The sequence below is a fragment of the Carcharodon carcharias genome, chromosome 5, assembly GCF_017639515.1.
Source record: "Carcharodon carcharias isolate sCarCar2 chromosome 5, sCarCar2.pri, whole genome shotgun sequence".
In the NCBI taxonomy this organism is placed as follows: domain Eukaryota; kingdom Metazoa; phylum Chordata; class Chondrichthyes; order Lamniformes; family Lamnidae; genus Carcharodon; species Carcharodon carcharias.
Genome location: NC_054471.1, coordinates 66,983,906 through 67,011,834, shown reverse-complemented (window position 1 = coordinate 67,011,834; position 27,929 = coordinate 66,983,906). Strand labels below are relative to the sequence as shown.

Here is a 27,929-nt window from a genome sequence, read left to right as displayed (position 1 = left end):
ACAACTGTTCTTCCATGGTACGAAGCGCTGAATGGCCTTAATCTGTGCTGTAAGTTTCCATGATTCTATGATATGTTGAATGCTCCCCTCACAATAACATACATCTTTGTTAACTGGATTTGGAGAATGATATGGTGACAAATTCAATGTGAATTACAAAATACACCACTGAACTGCAGCAGTCCTTGTGGTGTAGGTACACCCACAATGCTGTAAGGGAGGGAGTTCCAGGATTTTGAACTAGCGACAGTGAAGGAACGGTAATATATTTCCAAGTCAGGATGGTGAGTGGCTTGGAGGAGAACATGCAGGTGGTGGTGTTCCCATGTGTCTGTTGCCCTTGTCCTTCCAGATGGTAATGATCGTGGGTTTGGAAGCTGCTGTTTAAGGAGCCTTGATGAAATCCTGCAGTGCATCTTGTAGATGGTACACACTGCTGCTACTGTGCGTCAGTGCTGGAGGGAGTGAATGTTTGTGGATGGGGTGCCAATCAAGCGGGCTGCTTTGTCCTGGATGGTGTGAAGCTTCTTGAGTGTTGTGGGAGCTGCACTCATTTAGGCAAGTGGAGGGTGTTCCATCACATTCCTAACCCGTGTCTTGTAGATGGTGGCCAAGGTTTGGGGAATCAGGAGGTGAGTTACTCGCCAAGGATTTCTAGCCTCTGGCCTGCTCTTGTAGTCACAGTATTTATATGGCTAGTCGAATTCAGTTTCTGGTAAATGGTAATCCCTAGGATGTTGATAGTAGGGGATTCAGCAATGGCAATGCCATTGAATGTTAAGGGGCGAAAGTTAGATTATCTCTTCTGGAAATGGTCATGATCTGGCACTTGTGTGGTGTGATTGTTACTTGCCGCTTGTCAGCCCATGCCTGAATATTGTCCAGGTCTTGCTGCATATGGACATGGACTGCTTCAGTATCTAAGGAGTTGCAAATTGTGCTGAACATTGTGCAGTCATCAATGAACACCCATTTCTGATGTGATGATGGAAGGAAGGTCATTGATAAAGGAGCAGATGATGGTGGAGCCTAGGACACTACCCGTGGAGCTCCTGCAGTAATGTCCTGGAACTGAGGTGATTGACCTCCATCAACCACAACCATCTTCCTTTGTGCTAGGTATGACTCCAACCAGCGGAGAGTTTCCCCCCTGATTCCCATTGACTCCAGTTTTGCTAGGGCTTCTTGATGCCACACGCTGTCAAATGCTGCCTTGATGTCAAGGGCAAACACTCTTACATCATTTCTGGAGTTCAGCTTTTTTGTTGATGTTTGAACCAAGGCTGTAATGAAGTCAGGCGCTGAGTGACCCTGTCAGAAAACAAACAGCATTAGTGAGCAGGTTATTGCTAAGCAAGTGCTGCTTGATAATACTGTTGATGACCCCTTCCATCACTTTACTGATGATCAAGAGTAGACTGATGGGGCAGTAATTGGCCGGGTGGGATTTGTCCTGCTTTTTGTGTACAGGACATACCAGGGTACTTTTCCACAATTCCGGATAGATGTCAGTGATGCAGCTGTACTGGAACAGTTTGGCTAGGGGTGAGGCAAGTTGTGGAGCACAATTCTTCAGTACTATTGCCAGAATATGTCCAGGCCATATCTCTTGCAGTATCCAGTGCCTTCAGTTGTTTCTTGATATCACGTGGAGTGAATCGAACCGGCTGAACATCTGTGATGCTGGGGACTGCCGGAGAAGGCCAAGATGGACCATCCACATTTCTGGCTGGAGTCTTATCTTTTACATTGATGTGCTGGGCTCCTCCATCACAGTATCACAATGCAGAAGGAGGACATTCAGCCCATCGAGTCTGCACTGACTCTCTGAAAGAGCACTCCACCTAGTCCCATTCCCCTGCCTTATCCCCAGAACCTGGCACATTCTTTTCAGGTAGCAATTCAATTCCCTTTTTTATACCTCAATCGAACCTGCCTCCACCACCCTTTCAGGGAGTTTGTTCCAGACTCCAACTACCGTCAGGGTGAAAACATTTTTCCTCACATCACATTTACTCCTTTTGCCAATTATTTTGAATCTGTGCCCTCTAGTTCTTGATGTTCGCCTGAGTGTGAACAGTTTCTCACTATTTACCCTGTCCATACCCCTCAGGGTCTTGATTACCTCTAATCAAGTCTCCATTCAACCTTGCTTCCTCCAAGGAAAACAGTTCTAAACTCTCCAATCTATGCTCATAGCTACAGTTCTTCATTCCAGGAATCATTCTTGTGAATCTCCTCTGTACTCTCTCCAATGCCTTCACATCCTTCCTCAAGTATGGCACCCAGAACTGGATGCAGTACTCTAGATGAGGCATAATTAATGTCTTAAAGAAGTTCAACATGACCTCCTTCTCTTGTACTCAATGCCCCTGTTAATAAAGCCTAATATATTATATGCTTTATTAAGCCTTGCACGCTTTTTGAACAAGGGTGAACAATATTTGCAGTTCTCCAGTCCTCTGGCACCTCCCCTGTGTCTAAGGAAGACTGGAAGATTTTTACTAGTGCCTCTGCAATTTGCACTCTCACTTCCCTCAGTACCCTTGGATACATCTCAACCGATCCTGGTATCTCATCTATTTTAAATAAAGATAGCCTTTCCAATACCTCCTTCCTCTCGATCTTAAGTTCTTTTAGTGTACCTGTTACTTCCTCTCTCACCTTGACGTGGGTGGTGAGTTCTTCCTTTGTAAAGACAGATGCAAGCACTCGTTCAACACCTCCACTATTTCTCCAGCTTCCACATGCAAGTGTCCTTTTTTGTCCGTAATTGACCCTACTCTTTCTTTTACCACCCTTTTATTATTTATATGCTGAAAGAAGACCTTGGGATTCCCTTTTATGTTCACTGCCAGCCTCTTTTCATGCTCTCTACTTGCTTTTCTGATTATTTTCTTCACTTGCTCTCTGGTCCTTCTATATTCAGCCTGATTCTCCATTATATTTTCTACCTGATATCTGTCATACATGCACTTCTTCCTTTTCACCTTTACCTCTATCGCTCTTGTCATCCAAGGCGCTCTGGATTTATTGTCCTACCTTTCCCCTTCAAGGGGCACCTTGACATTGCCTACTTTTTCTTTGAAGATGGCCCATTGTTCAGCAACTGTCTTTTCTGCCAAAATTTGATTCCAACTCACTTGACTCAGATGCATTCTCATCCCATCGAAGTTGGTTTTCATTATCCCTGCTCTGGATTGTTCTCTGTCCTTTTCATGATTAACCTAAATCTTATGATACAATGGCCACTGTTCCTTACAAGCTGTCCCACTGATATTTGATCCACTTGGGCCAACTCATTCCCCAGAACCAAGTCCAAAAGCGCATGTCCTCTAGTTGGACTGGAAACATACTGCTGTAGAAAATTATCTTGAATACATTCCCCTCTTGTCCTTTTGTACTATTCCTATCCCAGTCTATATTTGGATAATTGAATGATGATAATTATGATTACTCTATAACTCCTGCACCTCTCCATAATTTCTTTGCAGATGTGTTTCTCCACATCCCTTTCACTAGTTGGTGGTTTTTAAACTACGCCAATCAACGTTATTACACATTTCCCATTCCTTCACTCTAGCCAGATATATTCTGTCCTTGACCCCTCTGGAACATCCTCTCTCTCCAGTTCTGTAATGCCATCTTTAACCAATATTACCACTCCACAATGCCCCCCACACCACCCCCCCCCACACACACACACACACACACACACCGCCCCCCACCACCACCATTTTCTTCCTTTCCTGTCTCTCCTAAACACCTTGTATCCAGGTATATTTAATGCCCAGTCCTGCCCTTCTTTGAGCCAGGTCTCTGTTATAGCAATAATATCATAATTCCATTTGTCAACCTGTGCCTGCAGTTCACCAATCATTCACATATATGCACATTAGCCCTGATTTAGGCTTTTTTACTTTCCCGCTCATTCTGACCCCATCTAATGACTTACTGTTGCCTACTCAAATTCTATCAAACTCTCCAAGTATTCTATCTTCCTTGATGTAACTCTCTAATACATCCTCATTATCACTTGATACTTCACTACTTCCCACTGCCAGTTTTTTCTCCTCTACACTCTGAATTTCCCCCCAGGTTCCCATCCCCCTGCCAATCTAGTATAAACCCTCTCCAACGGCATTAGCAAACCTCCCAGTGAGGACATTAGTCCCAGTCCTGTTAAGGTGTAACCCATCCTTCTTGTACAGGTCCCACCTGCCCCAGAACTGATCCCAATGCCTCAGAAATCTAAAGCCTTCCCTCCTATTCCATTTCTCCAGCCACATGTTGAACTGCTCAATCTTCATATTCTTATGTTCACTAGCGCATGGTTCACTAACCACTATGATTGCTGCTTTCGGGGTCCTGCTTTTTAATTCTCTTCCTAACTTCCAAAAATCTGCTTTCAGTACCTCATCCCTTTTCCTACTTATGTCATTGGTCCCAAAGTGGACCACAAGCTCTGGCTGTTCACCCTCCCCGAAAAGAATGTCCTGCAGCCGCTCTGTGACATCCTTGACCCTGGCACCAGGCAGGCAACAAACCATTCTGGAGTCATGTCTACAGCCACAGAAATGTCTGTCTGTTCCCAGAACTATGGAATCCCTTAATACTATAGCACTTCCACCCCTCCACCTCCCCTCCTGTGCTGCTGAACCACCTTTGGTACCATGGACTTGGCTCCTGCTACAATCCTCTGAAGAATCATCTCGTTTACCAGTATCCAAAATAGAAAAGCATTTAGAGAGTGTGATAGCCTCAAGGGATTCCTGCACTACCTGCCTTTCCTCTTAGATACCCTGGCGGTCACCCATTCCCTCTCTGCCTGTGTCCTTCTTAGCTGCAGTGTGACCACCTCTCTAAACATGCTATCCACATTATTCCCAGTTTTGCGGATGCACCACAGTGACTCCAGCCACTGCTCAAACTCTGCAACATGGAACTCAAGTTTCTGCAGCAGGTGACACTTCCTGCAGATGCAGTCATTGAGGGCACTTTGTGCCTGTATGACTTCCCACGTCCTGCAATAATTCCTATATGTACAACAATTTATTGTGTTTATCTCAGTCTTGCCACTTCTCACACTCTTTTAACTCCCAACTTCAGTCTCAGTCTTGTCCCTTCTTGTGCACTTTTAACTCTTCGACTCCACTCTCAGTCTGATGCTTTCTCACGCTCTTTTAACTCTCCAGCTACGGTCTCAGGCTCGCCCCTTCTCGCGGTCCTTTAACTCTTTGGCTCTGCTCTCAGAAATGCATCTTCTCGCGCTCTTTTAACTCTACGATTCCGCTCTCAGTCTCGCGTTCTTTTAACTCCCAACTTCGCTCTCAGTCTCACCCCTTCTTGCAGTCTTTTAACTCTTTGACCCCATTCTCAGTCTTATGCTTTTTTAACTCCCAGCTCTGCTTTCAGTCTTGCCCCACCTCGTGCTCTTTTAACTCTCCGGCTCCGTTCTCAGTCTTGCCCCTTTTCGTGTTCTTTTAACTCCCAACTCCTCTCTCAGTCTTGCCCCTTCTCATGCTTCTTTAACTCCCAACTCCATTCTCAGTCTCGCCCTCTTTTAACTCCCGACTGGGAATACTTGTTGAGCCTCCTCCTCCAGTGAGTTGTTTAATTGTCCGCCACCATTCACAACTGGATATGGCAGGACTTCAGAGCTTAGATCTGATCCATTGGTTGTGGAATTGTTTAGCTTTGTTTATTGATTGCTGCTTATGCTATTTGGCCAGGTGGACACCTCATTTTCATGTTTGCCTGGTGCTGCTCCTGACTTGCCCTCCTGCACTCTTCATTGAACCAGGGTTGATTCTCTGGCTTGGTGGTAATGGTAAAGTGAGGGATATGCCAGGCCATGGGGTTTCAGATTGTGGATGAGTACAATTTTGCTGCTACTGATGGCCCACAGTGCTTCATGGTTTTCCAGGCTTGAGTTGCTGGATCTGTTCCAAATCTATCCCATTTGGCACGGTGGTAGTGCCACATAATCCGATGGAGGGTATCCCCAATGCAAAGACATTGCATGTGCATGACGTCTGGTTCTTTACAGCCTTATGAATTGAGATAATTTGTCAGCGTACGCATAATCTAGTCATTTCATTATTTGAGTTGATGAGGGTCTATTGAACATTTATAAATCAAAGTTCTATGATGCAGTTAGGACCCCAAAGATATTTTAACATAAAATTGCATAAGCCTAACCCAGTGCCCAAGCCACCAATAGAAACAAGCAGTATTGATTTCTCAGAGCCGCTGAAGCAGTATTTAAAGAGCTACTTAGCTGCACATGGATTATGGCAGGTGCTCATCACTGGCCTTTTCCAATATCGGATATACAGGCACAGATTCACTTTTTCAGATCTATTTGAACAGCAGTCCTTCTAACTGATTTCAAAATATTCCAGGAAATTCATTGTAGCTCAATGATTGCACAGAAAGCCAGCATTTTCTTTCTTGGTGAGACTGTTTTTTTTTGTTTAATCTTCAATTATTATGTACTTTTATCTTTTAAAGATCAAAAAATTCTACCCTAATTATTCCTTTATTATAATAATACTGGAAGGAAAGTTTTATTATTGTACTTGTGTCCTTTGTTCTGATGCTTGCTGGAGCCTCTTTTGCACACTTAATTGTTTTAAAAATTGTTTTAAATTTATTTTATATTCCTACCAAAGTTCTTGCTCTCCCCTTTCCCTGTAAGCTTTACATGCTATGTCCTTCTTCCAACTGGGATTTCTACCCTTGCTTGTTAACTTACATTCATCTTTCTTTACCGTGAGTCTCATGCATATTATAGTTTGCAATGTTTTCCTTGACAGAGCTTTTTTTAACAGTATATTTCCTTTAGTCTTTCCTCATATTATTAAAGTTGTTTTTTGAAATCATACACTTCTGTTTTTGCCCTTGCTATCACCAATTGCCAGATAGTCCCAAATATGATGATATGATGATATTTTTGTCCTTCACCCCAGAACTTGCATTGCATCCAAATTGAGGATATCATATTTCTTGCATGGATCAAGTCTAGAAGTGAGCTCCCCCTGGTAGGATGCACAACACTATTATGAAGCATTTTTGCCTCATATTCAGCAGTTTAGAGTCAGTCACCAAACTTCAGTTTGGAGTTTACCATATAATATTGGATTTATTAAAGCCACTCATTATTACAACATTATTTAAAAAACAAACCTCATCATATCATCACTGTTGTCTTCTTTTACTGTGCTGGAAGTCTGTAGCAAACTCTAATTGGAATTGTTTCCTGGAGCTCCAACAACATTCAAGATGCTTGACACAATCGAAAACAAAGCAGTCTGCTTGATCAGTATCCTATTGGTACAGTGTGTACCATCTACAAGATTCACTGCAGCAACTTGCCAAGCCTCCTTCGACAGCAACATTCAAACCCGCAACCTCTGCTATCTAGAAGAACAAGGGCAGAGATGCATGGGAAGGCCACCATCTCCAGGTTCCCCTCCAAGACACATGTGATTATAACTTGGAACTATATCGCCATTCCTTCCTGTCACTGGGTCAAAATCCTTGAACTCTCTATCTAGCAGCATTGTGGGTGTACCTACACCACAAAGGTTGCAGTAGTTCAATAAAGCGGCTGACCACCACCTGTTCAAGAGCAACTAGGGAAGGGCAATAAATGTTGGCCTTGCCAGCAATGCTCACATCTCAAGAATTAAGAAAAAAATTATTAAATCAAGTACGCTGTCTAATTTTTCCCTTACTCTAAAATCTTAATGGAAATTTTAAGTCATGGCCTCATGTGGAACTCATCCAGCTTGGTAAAAGAAGTAGGTTTTAATGACTGTCTTAAAGGAAGAAATCAAGATTGAGAGGTAAAGACCCTGGGACCTAGGCAACTGAAGTGTGCCCACCAAAGGTGGAGCAGATAAAATCAGGGATGCAAAAGAAGCCAGACTTAGAGGAGTGCAGATATCTCAGGGGGTTGTGGGGCTGAAGGAGATTACAGAGATAGTGAGTGAGCCGGTGAGTAATTTAAAAACAAGGATGAAAATTTTAAGATCAAGATGTTGCTTGACCGGGAGTCAATATAGCAAGCAAGGGGTGATAGGAGAACAGGACTTAGTGTGAGTGAAGATACAGGCAGCAGAATTTTGGATGACCTCAATTTTAGGGAGGGTAGAATGTGGGAAACCAGCCAGGGGGGTGTTGGATTAGTCAAGTTTAGAGGAATCAAAGGCATGGATTAGAATTTCAGCAGCAGATGAGCTGAGACGGGCGAAGTTGAGCGGTGTTAGACGTGGAAATAGGTGGTCCTAGTGAGTCGTGAGTAAGAGGTTGGCATCAAATGTGATACCAAGGTTTGCGAACCTTGATCTCAAACTGTCGCCAGGGAGAGGGATGAATTAGTAGCTAGGGAATGAAGTTTGGAGCAGGGACCAAAAACAGTTGCTTCAGTCCTCCCAATATTTAATTGGAAAAATTTCTGCTCATCCAATACTGGATGTTGGATAAGCAGCCCAATAATTTAGCAACAATGGAGGAGTTGGGACAGGTGATGGTGAAGTAGAGCTGGATGTTGCCGGTGTAGATGTGAAAACTAATGCTGGCCTTTCAGATGATGTTGTTGTGGGTTGTATGTAGATTAGAAATATGAGGATGCCAAGGATGGGTCCTTGAGGGACACCAGAGGTAAGGGTGTGGGAACAGAAAGAAAAGCCATCATTTGTGATTTTTTGGCTACAATTAGATAGGTACGAATGGAACCTGGTGAGAGAAGGCCCACCCAGTTGGATGACAGGAGTGGCATTGAAGGGGGATGGTGTGGCCAACCATATTAAAGACTGCAGACAGGTCAAAGGATGAAGAAGGAAAGTTTACGTTGGTCATAGTCCCACATGATGTCATTTGTGACTTTGATAAGAGTTGTTTTATTATTGTGGTAGGACTGAAATCTGATTGAAGGGATTCAAACACGAAGTTCAGAGAAAGCTGGGAATGGATTCGGGAAGCAACAACATGTTCATGGACTTTGGAGAGGAAAGGGATGTTGGAGATGGGATGGTAGTTTGCAAGGGGATTGGAGGTCAAGGGTTTATTTTTGAAGGCGGGTGGGGGGGGGGATGATGACGGCAGATTGATTTAAAGGTGAGTGGGACAGCACCTGAAGAGGGAACTGTTTACAATATTGGCTAACATGGTGATGAGGGGGGATGTTGAGTGACCTGGAATTTAGTGGGACCAAGGGAGCAGGAGATGGGTCTCGTGGACAAAATGAGCTTACAAAGGGCATTAGGGGAGATAAGAGAGAAACTAGAGAATGACCTGAGTTCAGGGCTAATGCAGGGGTAGCTTTATAGGAAGTTTGGCCAGGTGGGCTGGTGGAGGGGAAGGATATGACAGAGGCAGCTGACTGAACGGTCTTGACCTTAGTAACAAAAAAGTCCATGAGCTCCTCACACTTATTGTTGGAGGTGAGGGTGGTGGGGGCAGGGGAGACGGGTTTAAGAAGATTGTTTGCAGTAGAGTAAAGAAGCCAGGGGTTACCTTTGCTTTCCAGGATGATCCTGGAATAGTGAGCAGCTTTAACAGAGGAGAGCAAGACCCAATAGTATTTTAAGTAGTCCAGTCAGATCTGTAGTGGGTGGCTAAACCAATTGAATGCCATACCCTTTCAAGTTTACGTCCTTTGGACTTAAGGATTTTAGCCCAGGATTTAGATGGAGTCTATTATCAGGAAAGTTGCTTAGTAAAACAACAATGTGTGTATTGAATGTCTGAAACATTGGAAGATAATCCTAGACAAAAGATGACTTTGTCTATAGTTGATGGCTTATCCTTTGACTATTTTCCCATGACCTCAAGGATCTGTGATCCACTTTGTTTCTTCCCTGTATCAATGACCTTTTTCACACATCATCCATCTTTTTGTTGATTATTTTATTCAATGTGCATCAGTTTCCTTCAGATTGTATTCCTTTGCTGTACAAACCCTTAATTCATCTTGCAGTATAGTAACTGAATCACTAAATCTTTAACTTATCCATGCTGGTGGATATAGCTTCCTTCATTCACTAACATTAGCAAAAGAAAAGTCAATGTAATTGAGTTTCTTTGGAGCTTCTTACATCTCTTGGAAATCTGCAACATCTTATGTTGATGATTTTACCTTTCGTTCTTCTTCATCTGTTGACATTCTTAATCCGCTGACATCTTAGTCTTATTATTTCCTCCAGATCTCAAATGGAATTCCCATTATCTCGATCAGTCTTAAAGCTGCAACCAAAAAGCTCCAGTTCCTTTTTGGTGGCAAATGATTACTTCCATTAATAACTTCCACTTAACTCTCCATGAGGCTAGAATCCACTTGAATAGCGGCCTCAATTCTAGGGAGACTGTTCTGGCAATTCTCTTGAACTCCTGAGCAATATATAAAAACAGCTTGTCAGCTGATATTTGACAATTCTCTCACTTCCTCTGGCAAGCTTTAAACTAAATTTTCTATGGATAGAAATTTAGGGCTGGATTTTACACAACCAGTCATAGTGGAAACCAGGGCAGCCGAGCCCACTTAATCATGGTAGATGCCTGATTTAAGCTTTCCGGTGACTGGAAAATCTCCCTCGATTAATTTGGAGGGTAGAAGGGACTGATGCAGGATTCCCAGCCGCCTTCAGTGGGATGTCAATTAGGTTCATTAATGAGCTAATGTACCCATAATCCACGAGTCCACCACAATTTAGTTGTGGCTCAGGAATTAAATAGAGGTTCCATGTGTCTCCTGCACCCTCGGAAGGCTGCCCACAAAACCCTGACGGGTTTGCCAATGGCTTCCCGGGGCGGGGATGGTGGGGGGTTTGTCCCTCACTATCGGGCACTCTGTGCTTGATTGAGGGACCCAGCCATTGAAAGCCATTGCCCTGTCCTTATCTTCACCCTGCAGCCCCATCCTGTGATCCCAGCCTGCTTTCACTCACCTTGGTGATCCTGGGTCCCGGGTGGGTGCAGTGCTACCAGCAGCCACCGCTTCCGCTGGTGCTGGCAGCATCAGGAGCTTCTGGCTTCTGATTGGCTGGAAGTTCTTGGCAGCTGGAATTTCCACAGCCAGGGACCTCAATTGCAGTGAAGGCCAGATGGTGGCCAATTAAGGGCAGGATATTGCCGCCACGTAAAATGACACAAGATAATGTCATCCCAATGTCATCTTGTGTCATTTTGATATTGCATTCGGTGGGCGTGCGCCAGACGCAGCTGGGTATTCACCAAACTGTCAACAGCCTATTAAGGCCATTAAGAAAGTAATTTACCTGATTAACAGTGCTACCCACCGAACTTTAAGGTCGGTGGGCATGTGAAGAGTTGAAGCGGCGTTCGCGTTTTCCAGGAAACCTCATCCACAGGCAGGATGAGGTTTCCTGAAGGTTTTATAAAATTAATAAATAATCACAGTATCACAGAATCATAGAATCACACAGCGCAGAAGATATCCATATAATAATAGAAGTACTCATATGAACTTGTCACACCATACTTACATGCAGTTGTCAATGGGACCAACTGGATATTTCTTTCAGAGAGCTGATATAACTCCGATGAGCCAGTTAGCCTATTTCCATGCTGTAAATTCTTTGATATTTCTCAAACAGGTAAGTCATTTTAACTTAGTGATGCTAAAGAAAAACTAAAAATCAAATACTCTGACAAAATTAAATGATGGCCCCTAAAACATGCCGAATCATTTCAGCAGCAAAATGTGACCAAGGTCTTCAATTGTAATTGACACACTGTAAGACCATAAGCTCCAGGAGTTACGTAATGGCATGGCAATCAGCCAATGAGAAAATGAATTATCAATGACTTTTTGTAAGGAATAGTTGCCCCAGTATATCATTTCTTAACTTAAAACCATAGAAGACCTGTTCTGATCCTATTCCACATGCCTGCAATTAGCATACTGATCCATTTGTGCTTAACTTTATGACCTAAATTCTGCAGCACAATATATACTCTCCAGTGTTCGGTAAACCTTCGATTATTTAAATTTTTTTCCTTTTGCAACAACAGCTACTTGCACCAACCTCCTCATCACCCTATCCTGCTTTGGCCAATTTTTCAATAGAAACTAGGGTAATTTAACACAAATCCTATGCAAATTATTACCTCACTTTTAGTCTACACTCATTTTTCTATTGCTCTTGCATTAGCCTTTGACGCAGTTTAATAAATGGATGTAAGAAATCTCCAATGAGCAACTGAAGGATAAAATGCATGATTGTAATTACTGGGGCTTTTCACAACATATAATAAATTATTTTCCTTAAATAAAGTTCATACTTCTATTAGGTTCAATTTTAGCATAATAAACTATTAAAAAATAAACTTGAAACAAGTGCGTCTAAAGTAGTGGGTACAAAAATTAAGATAAAAATAGAGGCCAAGAAATTCAATCACACCGGAAGTGAGCACATGGGGATAAGGATCTTGCTGCATGCCATAAAAACCACTTGAAATGTATGTGCTGGACAGGCATTTAGCCAACTGCTTGTTACCAGAACTGTTTGTTAGCTGTATATCTGTCTGAGCTGGGGGAGGAATCTGATGATGTTGTTGCCAGTTAAAAACAGCCTGTACCTCTTAAACGAGAGGAGTACTTTGACTATAGGAAATGCTGGAAACTGGGAGACATGGCTGAAGGAGCTGGAGGTGGGGCAACCGGATTCTCTGATGCAGCTTTGGAGATGCTTGAGCAGGTGCACCACAAGATTCTGATCACTTAGAGGTGGCAGAAAGTTTTCCAACCAATGATTTCGAAGGTAGTGCGAAGAGGTGATTAATGAGGCTGCTAAGTCTTAGCTTCCAGATGCATTGCCAAAAGAAGTTAAGTGATCATCGTGAATCATTTGCAAGTTCACTGTTCACAGCATTCCCATTCTCCAGTTCCCCTCACTCTCCTAAGGTCACAGCAATACAATATACTCCAGTTCCTATTATTCTACTCACATATCTCCTACTCTCTGTGCAATTGTAACCCTCACTCCTCACATATCGCACTGTCGTTGTATAACATCACCACTTCATAATACTGGTAAGCATATTCTCAAAACAAGTCATAAGGCTATTAACAGTTTTTCCTTCTTGTTTCTATCTCACCTTCACACTCTGCATGACTAACTAGCTGCTTTCAGCAGCCAGTCATCTCTCTTGCTGATGCGTGACACTAAAAACTAACCCTTGCCCTTCTCTTTAATTTCAGGTGCAGAAATTGTTGAGCCCCTATGGCACTAGAGGAAAAGGCACCCTTTTCTATAAGATGTGCCATCATGATCCTAACAAGAATTGACTCAGAGAGTGGTATCATGCACACTTAAAGACTAGATTAGAGGAAGAGTCTTCACACTGTCAGTCATAGGACACAGGTGTGCAGAAGCTAGGACCAGTGGGATAGGATAGCACAGGAACCAGCTCACCAGAGGACGTTCACATTGCAGCCTTACTGCAGATGTTACTTTTCAGAGTGCAGACTAATACAAAAGCTAAATATAGCAGATGCTTGAAATCTGAAAAATAAATAGAAAATTCTCAGCAAAGCAGGCAGCATCTGTGGAGAGAGAAACAGAGTTAACACTTCAGGTCAATGATCTGGAAAGGGTTAAGAGTTGTAATAGGTTTTAATGCCCAGTATTTCACTCCCCAGGTAAGTAGTGCGATTTGGGAAATTTCCCGGTTAGCAATACCTGCCACAGGAGAAACTCCAACAAATGGCATGATCTTTGTTTCAGGGGTGCAGGTGCGAGTGCAAGTCTGCTGCTCCCGGATGCAGATCAGAAGCTGCTGAGTGCCAAGGTGGGCTGTTTAAAAGGCATGCCTTGGTTCTCTCGGACTTTCACTGAGTTGTTTTGTTAAGTTTTAGGCCCTCTAGCCCTCATCCCTCACACCCCATTATCCCCCACCCACTCCCCATTCACCTCTATGTCCCCATGCCAACTCATACCAACCCATGTCCCTGACCTACCCCTTGCCCCTTATAACCACATGCCAACTTAATATCAATTCATGCCAACCTTTTGTCACCCTTAGACCATCAATGCCAACTCACACAGTATCCACCATGGACAGATCTCAGGAGCTATGTTGAGATGAAATAAAGGTCTTATTATCTATTACAGCCTTCACTTTATTTAAAAATAAACTGCCATTTAGGAAAGCACATTCAAAATATTTAAGTGTCCTCTAGTGCTTAATCCCTTATAAAAACAAATTTCTATTCATAAACCACATCAAAGACAGCTAATCCTTTAATAACCACCTGAGCCCCCTGCTAAGATAATCATAGGTGGTGGAAAGGCCAGAGTTTTAATAGTGAATTGCTCTTCAAAAATTTATAGGTCAATTTAAAAAGTTCCCCAAACTCTTTATTCAATTAACTGGTTTAATAGGTGTGATTGTGCCTAGTTTGAGGTGAAAAATGTTAAGAAAGAAAGAATTCCAGTAGTTGCTTATAGCCTCAGAGATGAGAGCTCACTGTGGCTGGTCAGCAAACCTGTTTTTGATTGAGGTGAAAAATTAGTGAGTTTTTCTGACTTAATGCATTGATCTTTAGTTTTATTTTGTACATTAGCTACATAAGACAATAAAATTTAAGAAAAATATGAACATTTCATTTGTTGAAATAATCTTTAAAAGGCAAATTTACAGAACATTTTTGAATGCAGGAGCCATTCAGAAAAGAACTTGAGGTGATAATGATATTTTTCTTGCAAGTACAGTAACACTTGGGCAACACTCACTAATGGTATGGATGCAGTAGGAAGGTCGAGCCTTGCTGAATCTTGCAGGACAAGGCCCTCCCCTTACTTTCACTAAATTCCCTGTACATAGAAAACATGCACAGGGATTATCAGGTCGGCAGCATAGCTGGCTGGGAATAACAAAATTCAGTCAAGGAGCAGTTCTGAAAAACTTGTCACTGATTCTTAAAAGGAATGTTGGCAAGAAAACTTATTCCAGATATAAGTAGCTGTAGTTTCCATCAAAACCCATTCACCCAGCAGCCCTGTGTTCACTGACATTCACTGGTACCTAGTTGAACAACATGATTTTAAAATTCTCATCCCTTTTTTCAAATCATTCCATGGCCTCACCCCTCCCTACCTCCGTGATCTCCTTCAGACCTTCAAACATAGGAGATATCCTCTAATTCTGACCTCTTGAGCATCCCAAGTTTAATCACTACACCATTGGTGACCATGCCTTCAACTGCGAAGGGCCTCAACTGTGGAATTCCCTCCCTAAACTTCTTGGCTCCCTATCTTACTTTCCTTCTTTAAGATGTTCCTTAAAACCTATGTCTTAGAATGCAAGAACACAAATGTACAAGCAGGAGTAGGCCTTGGGGCCCCTTGGGCTTGCTCCACCATTTGATAAGATCAAGACTGATCTGATTGTGGCCTCAGCTCCACTGTCCTGTCTGACCCTTAAGCCTTTAGTCATCTGACTAATATCTCCTTTAAGTGGTTTAGCGTCATTTTTTTTATTCATTCATGGGATGCGGGTATTACTGGCTAGGCCGCATTTATTGCCCATCCCTAACTGCCCTAGAGAAGGTGGTGGTGAGCTGCCTTCTTAAACTGCTGCTGTCCATCTTGTGTAAGTACCCCCACAGTGCTGTTAGGGAATTCCAGGATTTTGACCCAGTGATATTGGAGGAACAGCGATATATTTCCAAGTCAGGATGGTGAGTGGCTTGGAAAGGATCATTCAGGCGGTGGTGTTCCCATGTATCAGCTGCCTTTGTCCTTCTAGATGGCACTGGTCATGAGTTTGGAAGGTGCTATCTAAGCAGGCTTGGTGAGTTCTTGCAGTGCATCGTGTGGATGGTACACACTGCTGCTACTGTGCATTGGTGGTGGAAGGAATGAATGTATGTAGCTGGCATGCCAATGAAGCGGGCTGCTTTGTCCTGGATGGTGTCAAGCTTCTTGAGTGTTGTTGGAGCTGCACTCATCCAGATAATTGGAGAGTATTCCATAACATTCTTGACTTGTGCCTTGTGGCACAAGGGGGGTGGGGTGGGGTGGGGGTGGACAAGCTTTGGGGTGTCAGGAACTGAGATACTCGTCACAGGATTCCTGGCCTCTGACCTGCTCTTGTAGCCACAGTATTTATATAGCTAATCAAGTTCAGCTTCTGGTCACTGGTAACCCCCAGGATGTTGATAATGGAGGATTCAGCAATGGTAATGCCACTGAAAGTCAAGGGGCTATGGTTAGATTCTCTCTTGTTGGAGATAGTCATTGCCTAGCATTTGTGTGGTGTGAATGTTACTTGCCACTTGTCAGCCCAAACCTGGATATTGTCCAGATCTTGCTGCATTTGGACATGGACTGCTTCAGTTTGAGGAGTCGTGAATGGTGTCGAATGTTGTGCTATCATCAGTGAACATCCCCACTCATGACCTTATGATGGAAGGAAAGTCATTGATGAAACAGCTAAAGATGGTTGGGCCTAGAACGCTACCATGAGGAACTCCTGCAGTGATGTCCTGGAACTGAGATGATTGACCTCCAACAACCACAACCATCTTCCTTTGTTAAAGGCAAACTCTTCCTTTGTGCTAAGTATGACTCCAACCAATGGAGGCTTTCCCCTTGATTCCCATTGACCCCAGTTTTGCTAGGGCTCCTTGATGCCACACTCGGTCAAATGCTGCCTCGATGTCAAGGCCAGTCACTCTCATATCGCCTCTGCAGTTCAGTTCTTTTGCTCATGCTTGAACCAAGGCTGTAATGAGGTCAGGAGCTGAGTGGCGGAACCCAAACTGGGCCTCAATGAGCAGGTTTTTGCTAAGTAAGTGCCACTTAAAAACACTGTTGATGACTCCTCCCATTACTTCACTGATGATGGAGAGTAGACTGATGGGTCGGTAATTGGCCAGGTTGGTTTTATCTTGTTTTTTTGTGTACAGGACATACCTGGGCAATTTCTTTTCCCATTGCTGGATAGATGCCAGTGTTGTAGCTGTACTGGAACAGCTTGGCCAGGGGCACAGCAAATTCTGGAGCACAAGGCTCCAGTATTATTCCCGCAATATTGGCAGGGCCCATAGCCTTTGCAGTATCCAATGCTGTGCAGTTTCTTGGTCTCATGTGGAGTGGATCAAATTGGCTGAAGACCGGCATCTGTGATGCTGGGGACCTCCACAGGAGGCTGAGATGGATCATCCATTCGGCACTTCTGGTTGAAGATTGTAGCAAATGCTTCAGCCTTATCTTTTGCACTCATGTGCTGGGATGCTCCATCATTAAGGATGGGGATATTTGTTGAGCCTCATACTCCAGTGAGTTGATTAATTGTACATTACCATTCATGACTGGATGTGGCAGGACTGCAGAGTTTAATCTGATCTGTTGGTTACGGAATTGCTTAAATGTCAATCGCTCGCTGCTTATGCTGTTTGGCATACAAGTAGTCCTGTGTTGCAGCTTCACCAGGTTGATACCTCATTTTTAGGTATGTCAGGTACTGCTCCAGGCATACTCTCCTGCACTCTTCATTGAACCAGGGTTGAACCCTAGGCTCAGTGGTAGTATTAGAGCAGATGATATGCTGGGCCATGAAGTTACAGATTGTGGCTGAGTACAATTTTGCTGCTGCTGATGGCCCACAGCACCACATGGACACCCAGTCTTGAGTTTCTAGATCCATTCCAAATCTATCCCATTTAGCATGGTGGTAAGTGCCACATGACATGATCAAGGGTATCCTCAGTGTGAAGGTGGGACTTTTGTCTTCACAAGGACTCCTACCAATTCTGCCATGGACAAATGCATCGGTGACCGGTAGATTGATGAGGACGCAGTCAAGTATGTTTCTTCCTCTTGTTGGTCCCCTCAAACCACTTGCACAGCGGGGTCTAGCAGCTATGTCCTTCAGGACTTGGCTAGCTCGGTCTGTACTGGTGCTACCGAATCACTCGGTGGTGGACATTGAAATCCCCCACCCAGAGTACGTTCTGCACTCTTGCCACACTCAGTGCTTCCTCCAAGTGGTGTTCAACCTGGAGGAGCACTGATTCATCAGCTGAGGGGGTATGTGGCAATCAGCAGGAGGTTTCCTTGACCATGCCCAACCTAATGCCATGAGACTTCATGGGGGCCAGAATCAATCTGAGGATTCCAAGAGCAACTCCCTCCAAACTGTGTACCACTGTCATGCTACCTTTGCCCGGTCTGTTATGCCGTTAGGACAAGACATACCCAGGGCTGGTGATGGTGGTGTCTGGGACATTATCTGTAGGATATGATTACATGGTTATGTCAGGATCTTGCTTGACTAGTCTGTGAGACAGCTGTCCCAATTTTGGCACAAGCCCCCAGATGTTCATAAGGAGGACTTTGCATGGTTGACAGGGCTGTGTTTGCAGTTGTTGTTGAGTGGGCAGATAAGCTAGAAGCCTGACTCCAATCATATCAATGTGGCTGCGCCTGAACGGTCTCAGCCAAGCCAAGTGATCTGTCCAGTTTCATTCCTTTGTGGCTATTTAGCAGTTTGATACAACTGAGTGGCCTGCTAGGCCATTCCAGAGGGCATTTAAGAGTCAACCACATTGCTGTGATCTGGAGTCACATGTAGGCCAGACCAGGCAAGGATGACAGGTTTCCTTCCTAAGGGGGCATTAGTGAACCAGATGTTTTTTTTTGACAATTGACAATGGTTTCAACTTCCACAACACCGCCACCAGGACTTATTATAATACACCTGCATATCATTATTAGGCCAGCCTGCCAGAATCGTTTTCCCCCTGCTGGAACGTCCATCTATGTTGACGGGAAAGCATGTCACCATGTTTCACAACAGCACAAAAAAGGTGTGCACTTGGTGGGCTGTAATTTGAGGGTAACATGGAGATCAGTACACAGCAATGATGTTGCAGCGCATGCCAGGGCCACCTGTTGGACTTCAAGCTTAAGGAACATCGTGGGGGGAGGGGAAGGGCTACCTTGAAGTTGAGGTGACTTTTGGGGGCGATGGGCAAGGGCAAACCTGCTGTTGAATATAGCGCACAAGCATTCAGGACGGGGGGTTAGGGTGGGCGAAGGAAGTAGCCACGCATTAGGGAAACCTATACAAAGTGACCATTCCTCTGCAGCTGAGACAGTTCAGGCGCAGCCACATTGATATGATTGGAGTCAGTCTTCTAGCTTATCTGCCTACTCAAGTGTCATGAAGAGATAGTAATGTCTATAATGTTATTGGAAATTATTTTTAACATGGAATTTTAGTGGGGTCTGTGTCTATGTGTGTCTGTATGTGTCTTAATTGGATTAAAGCCAACTAGTTTGGTTGTTTTAATCTATAATAGTTTTGAGATGTTAGTTGGATAATCGTAAGGAGAATAGAAGGTAAAGTGTAAATTTGCATTTGTTGAATGAAGCATTCAAGGGTGGAAGTAAAATCTTGCACCTATCTGGGAGACCCCAAGACATTAATTCCATAAAATTAGTGGGATGAAAATGTTATTGTTAGAAGATATGAAGAAAAGCCTAATGATCCCATGGAAAATTTACATTCAATGGGGAAGCTAGGTATAAAGAGGGAAAGGAGACTATGTGTAAGGTAGAGGCATTTAAGATCTAACCAGCCTGTAAGCCTACAACTTTGTCTGCAAAGGAACCAAACTGCAAGGAACCCCATCTTGAATTTGTAAAGTCAAATGTACTTTGCCTGGTGTCTATTTAAATTCTATGGATTACTATTGCCTTTGTGAGGATTTACCTTGGAGTGATTAATTTTGGGATTAGTTTAAAAGTTATTATGGTAGTAATTTGTAGACATGCATATGTGTTTAATTTGTTGTTAAATTAATAAATGTTTAATTTAGTTTTATATTAAAAACCTCTTATTCTTGAATTCAGAGCTGCATCTCAAACATACCAATTTAAGATATAGGTTATGACAGTTGCTCAAGTTTCCCTCTGGGATTTAAACAACTTAGCTTTTATCAACTGCTGTGTCATAACAATTGGGGGCTCTTGGCAGGATAATATTTGTAGTTCCTTGATTGGTTTGGAATTGGTGAATCTTAAGGTTACAAATATGAGAAGCATTTTGAGTTCAGGAGTTAGTGAGGATTTTTATTAGTGGTGAGACTCCAAAATGATTTTGGCAATTGTTAAGATATGTCTGGGAGTAGAAGATATAACTCTGATTGAGGTACAAAATGTATCCAAAAATAAGCTAACATAGTTGGCAGACAAGTTAAAATTAGGGTTACCTGTTGGGGTGAGGAAAGCAGATATAATTAAAGGTTTAGCACAGCAAGGCTACTTAGACAGCACCTTGCAACCCCATGACCACTACCATCTAGAAGAACAAGGGCAGCAGACACATGGAAACACTGCCACCTGAAAGTCCCCCTCCAAGTCACTCACCAGCCAGACTTGGAAATATATCCCCGTTCCTTCACTGCCGCTGGGTCAAACTCCTGGAACTCGCTTCCTAACAGCACTGTGGGTGTACCCACACCACATGGACTGCAGCGGTTCAAGAAGGCAGCTCACCACCACCTTCTCAAGGGCAACTAGGGATGGACAATAAATGCTGGCCCAGCCAGCGAAGCCCACATCCCATGAATGAATGAAAAAAAAATCTACAGTTGAAAGTGGAACCTGACACTAGTGAGTCACAGTTGGAGGTAGTGAGGCTTCAGTTACAAATGAAGAAGCTTGAATTTGAAGAAGCAAAGGAATTGAAAAAAATTGAATTAGAAGCAAAGGAAAGAGAAAAGGCATTTCAAAGGGAGAAAGCAGATAGGCAGGAGAAAGAAAGGAAGCTGGAACTGGAATTTCAGGCAAGAGAGAAGGATAAAGAGAGGCAAGGGAAAGAGGGAAAGAAAGGGAAAGAGAATACCTGTTTAGAAAATTGGAAGTTAAAAAAGAGATCCCAGATTCTGAGGAGAGTTCTGATGATGTAAAAACCTTTAACCTAAAACCTAGTGGGGAGATGTTTAAATTTGTACAAGCTCTTTCAAAGTTTGAGGAAAAAGATGTTGAAGCATTCTTTATTTCATTTGAGAAGATAGCTAAACAGATGAAATGGCCACAGGATACAGAATATTATTATTACAGTCTATGTTGCTGGGTAAAGCGCATACATTATCTGAAGAGGTATCATTGAATTATAGTGTGGTGAAAAAGGATATTTTGAGCGCATATGAGTTGGTTCCTGAGGCATACAGGCAGAAATTTAGGAATATGAGAAAACAGCCTGGGCAAATTTATTTGAGTTTGAGAGAGTAAAACAAAATAATTTTGACCGGTGGATACGGGCGTTAAAAATAAAGGCAACATATGCAGCTCTTAGCGAAGTAATTCTTTTGAGAGAATTTAAAGATTCAATTCTTTTGTTAGTGAGAACTCATGTGGAGGAACAGAGGGTTCAAATTGTAAGACAAGCAGCAGAGATAGCTGATGATAGCATAGAGCTAAACCTTTTTTTTGTCACCCTTTCAAATAAGAAAAGGATAGAAAGTGGGAAGGTGAAAGGAAGGTGGGTAGTTGGGGAAGAGAAGGAGCAGCTGGAAATTCCTAGTAAGTTTTTTCTCAGAATAAAAAGGAAGGTGCTGAGGGTAGGAGTGACATTCGAAAATTGAAGCATTTTCATTGTAATAAAGCAGGGCATATGAAGTCAGTGTATTGGAAATTACTGGGAAAATCTGTTGGAATTATTGGGGTGCAGAAAATTTCTGGAAATGAAATCACTGTGGGTTCTGAGGTTCAGGCACAGGAAAAACCAATGGTAAATGTACAGGTAAAAGAGGAAGAATCATTGAGAGGTAAAGAAGTGGGAATGTGTTCACAATTTACCCAAGAGAATTCCGAGGAGTAAGTTGCAGAAATGTTTAAAGGCTTTGGGCAGAGTTTTACCGCCCAATATCGGCAGGGATGGGGCCGTAAAATGCAGCGAGCCATTATAAAGCCCGTTGACTTCAGCGGGAACGTAATATCCCACTGTCGTAAAATTCTGCCCTTTGTGTGTGAAGGGAAAGTCTTTCCATGTGTACAGGGTGGAGTAGGTAAAGATATTAACATTTTAAGAGACACAGAAGCTAGTCAATCCCTAATGTTGTGGGATAATGACATTTGTTGTTCAGAGGGCGTATTGTTGGAGCAAGTGATAATAAGTGGGGTTCATGGAGATGCTAAACCTATCCTCTTGTGGAACATATATTTAAAGAGTAAATGGAAGACAGGTGAAGTTATTGCTGGAGTAGTGGAAAAATTGCCCATTGCAGGGGTTTAATTTATTTTGGGTAATGACATAGCTGAGTCACAGATTTGGGTGATGCCTATGGTAGTTGAGCAGCCTGTAGAAGTGGTTTCAACAGAAGTGTTACAGAGAGTATCTTGGATTGTTTCAAGATTGTGTGGTAATGAGGTCACAGGTTCATAGGCTGAAACAAGAAAAAGAAGGTGGGCAGGCAGTTCAAAGGCAAGAAGAAGGTGTCGAAATCCAATTAGCTGGCACTGTGTTTGATAACTGATTGGCCTGTAATTTCCTGGTCTATCCCTTCCTCCCTTTTTTAATAATGGGACAACATTAGCAGTCTTCCAATCCTCTGGCACCTCACCTGTGGCCAGAGAGGATTTGAAATTTACTACCAGGGCCCCGATATCTCTTCTCTTGCCTTCCTCAACACCTTGGGATACATCTCATCCAGACCTGTAGATTTATCCACTTTTAAGGTCATTTAACCTACTAATACCTTCTCTCTCCCTATGTTAATTTCCTCTAATATTTCATAGTCCTCCAATCTGATGTCTATACCTGCATCGTCCTTTTCCATTGTAAAGACCTTGCAGGGTATGTGACCCTCAAGCTACAAGGCACTCAGCCAAAGCAGCCAGGGCTCAACCCCATGGCTAGTGTCAGTGTGATTGACAGTTGGGACTCAGACTCTCTAACACATGAGCTCCATGGGGTGACGGCCAGCCCAAAACAATTCAACACACTGACCCATACCAACATGGTACTCACCCTTTCAGCAGCAGGTCATTGAAGCGCTTCCGGCACTGCACCTAGCTGCGCCACACCATGTCATGGCTGCTCACCCACGTTGCCACCTTCCCCCATGCCCTCGTTGTGAGGTGTGGTGGCCTCCTCCTCCCATCTTTGGGGACAAGAGGGTCCCTTCCAGCAGCCACCTCCTCCAGGAGGGCAGCAAGGCACTTGTCAGAAAAATGGGGGAGCCAAGTGCCCACCCAACCTGCCCTCCCACCTGGCGTTTGCTACAGCAATCGACTCCATCTTTGCAATGGCAGGCAGATGTCCTTCCCTGGCAGTCTTTCTGGGGCTGCCTGGGCCATTTTTAAACCGGCTGCAGGGTCGCCAGTGGACCTGGCAGCCGACAGACCCCCGCCCCCATTCAGCCCTTACCGGCTAGTGATGAGCCACATTTCACGCTGGGCAGCCCTTAATCGGCCCGCCAGTGTGAAATCGTGGTCAGGCCCCAATCACGGGCAGCAGTCGGATTCCCGACTGCATCTGCTGAGCCCACCCGACAAGGACAAAATTCTGCCCTTTGTATGCAACTGAAGTTCCTCATCCCTGGAACCATTCTTGTGAATCTTTTCCGCACTCTCTCTAATACCTATGCCCCTACTAATAAAGCCTTAGAGTGCTCTATGCTTTATTAACTGCGTTCTCAACCTGTCCTACTACCTTGAATGATTTACGCACATGTACTCCTCAGTCTCTCTGCTCCTGCATCCTCTTTCGAATTGTACCCTTTATTTTATATTGTTTCTCTGTGTTCTTTCTGCCAAAATGAATCACTTCACACTTACCTGCATTAAATTTCATCTGTAATTTGTCCGCTCATTCCACCAACCTGTCTCTGTCCTTTTGAAGTTCTATAATATCCTCCTCACAGTTTTGTGTCATCCCCAAATTTTCAAACTGTGCCCAGTACACCAAAGTCTAGGTGGTTTATATATATCAACAAGAGAAGGGGTCCTAACTCTGACCCCTGGGGAACTCCACTATAAAACTTCCTCCAGTCTGAAAAACATCCATTACCTACTTCTTTCTGTTTCCTGTCACTCATCCAATTTCAGATCCATGTTGTTATTGTCTCTTTTATTCCATGAGCTCACAAGTCTGTCGTGTGGTACTTTATCAAATGCCTTTTGGAAGACCATGTACATCACATCAACAACATTACAGACAGCCTTTCCAATACCACCTCTTTATCAATTTTAAACTCTTCAAGTGTCTGAACTACCTCCTCTTTCACCATGGCTTGGGAAGCATCTTTTTCCACAGGAAAGATAGATGCAAAGTATTAATTTAACATCTCAACCATACTTCTGCCTCCATGTATAAATCCCCTGTTTAGTCCCTTATCAGCTCCATTCCTTCTTTTATCACCTTTTTTACTATTTATATGTCCATCAAGACTTTTCTGAGGTCAGGCATTAAAAAATTGCTTCAAAACTCTAAATCCATTCTCTCCATGGAAATCCGTAGTAAAAGGGGGAAAAGTTAAATGATTTGAAGAGAATTTAGAGTTCATTAGCATGGCTTGGCCACATTCATCTGATGGGTGACGGCTGTATATCCAGCAACCATCTGTATGGTTAATTGACCACTGGGTCATGACCACCTGGGTGTCCATACCTCCATTGCAAGGACATTTGCAAACAAGAGTTGAGGATGGCAGATATTGACACTGCCATCAGGGTGACAGTTGCTGATGACCATGACCCCTGAAGGCTGACTGTTTGGAAGGGCATTGGGAGAGGTGAGCAGGAAAGAAAAGCTCACCTGGCCAAGAGAGTCCAGAGAAAACAGATTCCAGGGAATTGTGCACCTTCTCAGCCCACTGTCTTGCTGTGCAGCCAATGCAGCAGAATCTGTCAGCCAGGGACTCCTGAGCCACTCCAGGTGATGCTTAACAGAGCTGACTGCCATAGCTCCAACCATTGTCTTATGAGATGGAAGGCTGCCACAGAAGACTGTTGGGTTCCCTATTATGTTAGCTGCCAGTCTTTTTTCATATCCTTTGCTTCTCTTTTTTGCTTTTTTAATTCCCCTCTGAACCTTATATATTCAGCCTGGTTCTCATTTGTATTATCCGCCTTATATCTGTCATAAACACACATTTTCTTCTTCATCTTAATCTCCATCTCTTTTGTCATTCAGAGCACTCTGGATTTGTTTGTCCTACTATTGCCCTTTGTGGGGAATATATCTTGACTGAGCCCAAACTATCTGTTCTTTAAAGATAGCTCATTGTTCAGTTACAGTTTTGCCTGCCAACATTTGATGTCAGTTTATCTAGGTCAAATCTATTTTTAGCCCATTGCAGTTGGCTTTCCCCCTGTTAAATATTCTTAATCTATTAAATTCAGTGGCAGAACTCTTTATGTAATTGGCATGGCAGGCAAAATTAAACCTCTTGCACCTCACTGTTTACTGTATTGTTAAGTTTTGTGTCATCTGCAAACATTGAAATTATGTTCCCATACCCATGTTCAGGCCATCAATATGAATAAAAGAGCTGTTGTCACAGTGCTGACCCCTGTGGCACACCACTATTGTTCTTCCATACAGACTGAGAAGCAATCAGCTGGGGTGATAAAAAGAGCGCGGAATAGCGAGACCGAGAGCGGGGCTGGGGAGATAAAACAGCTTGAAGCCAAGAGCACAGCTGGGGAGATAAAACAGTGCGAGATCCAGAGTGGAGCCAGGGGGGTAAAAGAGCGCGAGATTTTTTTTTTGCAAAACTACACTTTATTCATAAAATATTTTCAAGAACATTCCAAACCATTTCAAAATCACTATCACAATAATACAATCAGGTTCAACTTTTACAACATGTATCACTAGGTGCATCAATACAATCAATGAATATTACAATCATTTGCAGACATTCATTTTGAGCCCGAGGGGTTCTAAACAGTTCCCAGCCCCTCGGAGCGCGAGATAGTGAGACCAAGAGCAGAGCCGGGGAGATAAAAGAGCGCGAGGCTGAGAGTGGACCTGGGGAGATAAAAGAGCGTAATAAAGAGTGAGACCGAGAGCAGAGCTGGGGAGATAAAACAGCGTGAGAAAGCGAGGCAGGGAGGTAAAAGGGCACAAGAAAGAGTGAGACTGAGAGTGGAGCTGGAGAGGTAAAGGAGTGTGAGAAAGAGCGAGAGCAGAGCCAGGGAGATTAAGGAGCCACTTGCTGGTGCTCGGTCTCAGTGGATGACCAGATTTGGAGGAATTCAATTGTGTCATCACAGAGAATTAGGTAAATGATTGGTTGGTGAGTATTTTACTTGTTTTGCTCATTTATCTTCTAAATACTAGTACAATTATTGGTCTGTAAGATTTTCTTCATAATAAGGTTTTTGTAATAGCAGTAGTACAGCTTATTGGAAACGGTAGGGTTTATTAATTTAAATAAATAAATAAAAATTAAGTAAATACCTAAAACAAATATCTATGTAATTAAGTAAGGTATAAGATACTGGAATTGATCATTAAGGAGGTTTTGGCTGGGCACTTAGGAAAACTCAGGGTAATCGGGAAGAGTTAACATGATTATGTAAAATGAAAATCATTTTTAACCAACTTATTGGAATTCTTTGATGGAGTAACATGCGCTGTGAATAAAGGGGAGCCTATAGATGTACTGTGCTTGAATTTCCAGAAGGCATTTGATAAGGTGCCATGTCAAAGGTTGTTGTGGAAAATAAAATCTCATGGTGTAGGCGGTAACATATTAGTATGGATAGGATCACACAATCACAGACTTTCAATGGCACAGAAGGAGGCCATGTGGCCCATCATGTCTGCACCGGCCCTCCAAATGAGCATTATGGCCTAGTGCCATTGCCCTGCGTTTTCCCCATACCCCTGTGCCTTGTTTCTATTCAAATAATCATCTAATGCCCTCTTGAGTGCCTCAATTGAACTTGCATCCACCACACTTCTAGGCAGACCCAAAACATTCATTGTGATAAAAAGTTTTCTCTCATGTCACATTTGCTTCTTTTGCAAATCACAGTAAATCTATGCCCTCTCATTCTTGATCCTTTTACGAGCGGGAACAGCTTTTCCCGATCTACTCTGTCCAGCCTCCTCATGATTTTGAATATCTCTATCAAATCTCCTCTTAGTCTTCTTCTCTCTAAGGAGAAAAGTCCCAGCCTTTCTAATCTAACTTTGTAACTATGTTTCTTATCCCTGGAACCTTTCTTCTGCAATCTCTCCAATGTGTTCACATCCTTCCTATAATGTGGCATCCAGAACTGTACATAATACTCCAGCTGAGACCTAACGAGTGTCTTATCTAAATTCAGCATTAGCTCTTTGCTCTTATGCCCTTATTAATAAAGCCTAAGATACTATATGCTTTATTAACTGCTCTCTCCACCTGTCCTGCCACCAGAAGATTGGCTGGCTGGCAGAAAACAGAGTGTTTGCATAAATGGATGTTCTTCTGATGGGCAGGATTTGTAGAGTGGAATCCCACAGGAGTCTGTGCTGGGGCCTTAAGTTTTTACAATTTATATCAATGTCTTAGATGAGGGGAACAAAGGCATGGTAGCTAAATTTGAAGATGACACAAAGATAGGTAGGAAAGTATGTTGTGAAGAGGACATCAGGAGGTTGCAAATAGATATAAATAGGTTGAGTGAATGGGCAAAAGTTTGGCAGATGAATATAATGTGGGAACATGTGAAGTTGTTCACTTTGGCATGAAGAATAAAAAAGCAGTGTATTACTTAAATGGAGAATGGCTGCAGAATTCCAAGGTACAGAATGATCTAGGTGTTCTAGTGCATGAGTCACAAAAAGTTGGTATGCAGGGATAGCAAGTAATTAAGAAGGCTAATGGAATGCTATCCTTTATTGAGAGGAATTGAACATAATAATAAGGATGTTATGTTTCAGTTATACAGGAC

The 27,929-nt window shown here is 43.1% G+C and overlaps 1 protein-coding gene across 8 annotated transcripts in view; it reads right to left on the bottom strand.

Annotated features, from left to right (window-relative positions):
- Positions 1–1,273: 1,273 nt before the first annotated feature.
- Positions 1,274–27,929, bottom strand: part of LOC121278139 (proline-rich nuclear receptor coactivator 1-like) — a 42,713-nt gene continuing 16,057 nt past the window's right edge. The window contains exons 4-6 of one of the 8 annotated variants that reach the window (XR_005943061.1): positions 14,072–14,101; positions 11,511–13,573; positions 10,266–10,395 (exon numbers count right to left, since the gene is read on the bottom strand). Coding sequence is in view for 4 of the 8 variants with exons in the window: in XM_041188241.1 (XP_041044175.1) it covers positions 10,246–10,395 (150 nt within the window). In the remaining 4 variants the exon portion in view is untranslated. Of the gene's footprint in view, positions 1,312–8,481; positions 10,396–11,510; positions 13,574–14,033; positions 14,102–25,828; positions 26,017–27,929 lie in introns of those variants that run through there. The other 7 variants (XR_005943060.1, XR_005943062.1, XM_041188244.1 and 4 more) reach the window with 7 other exon arrangements.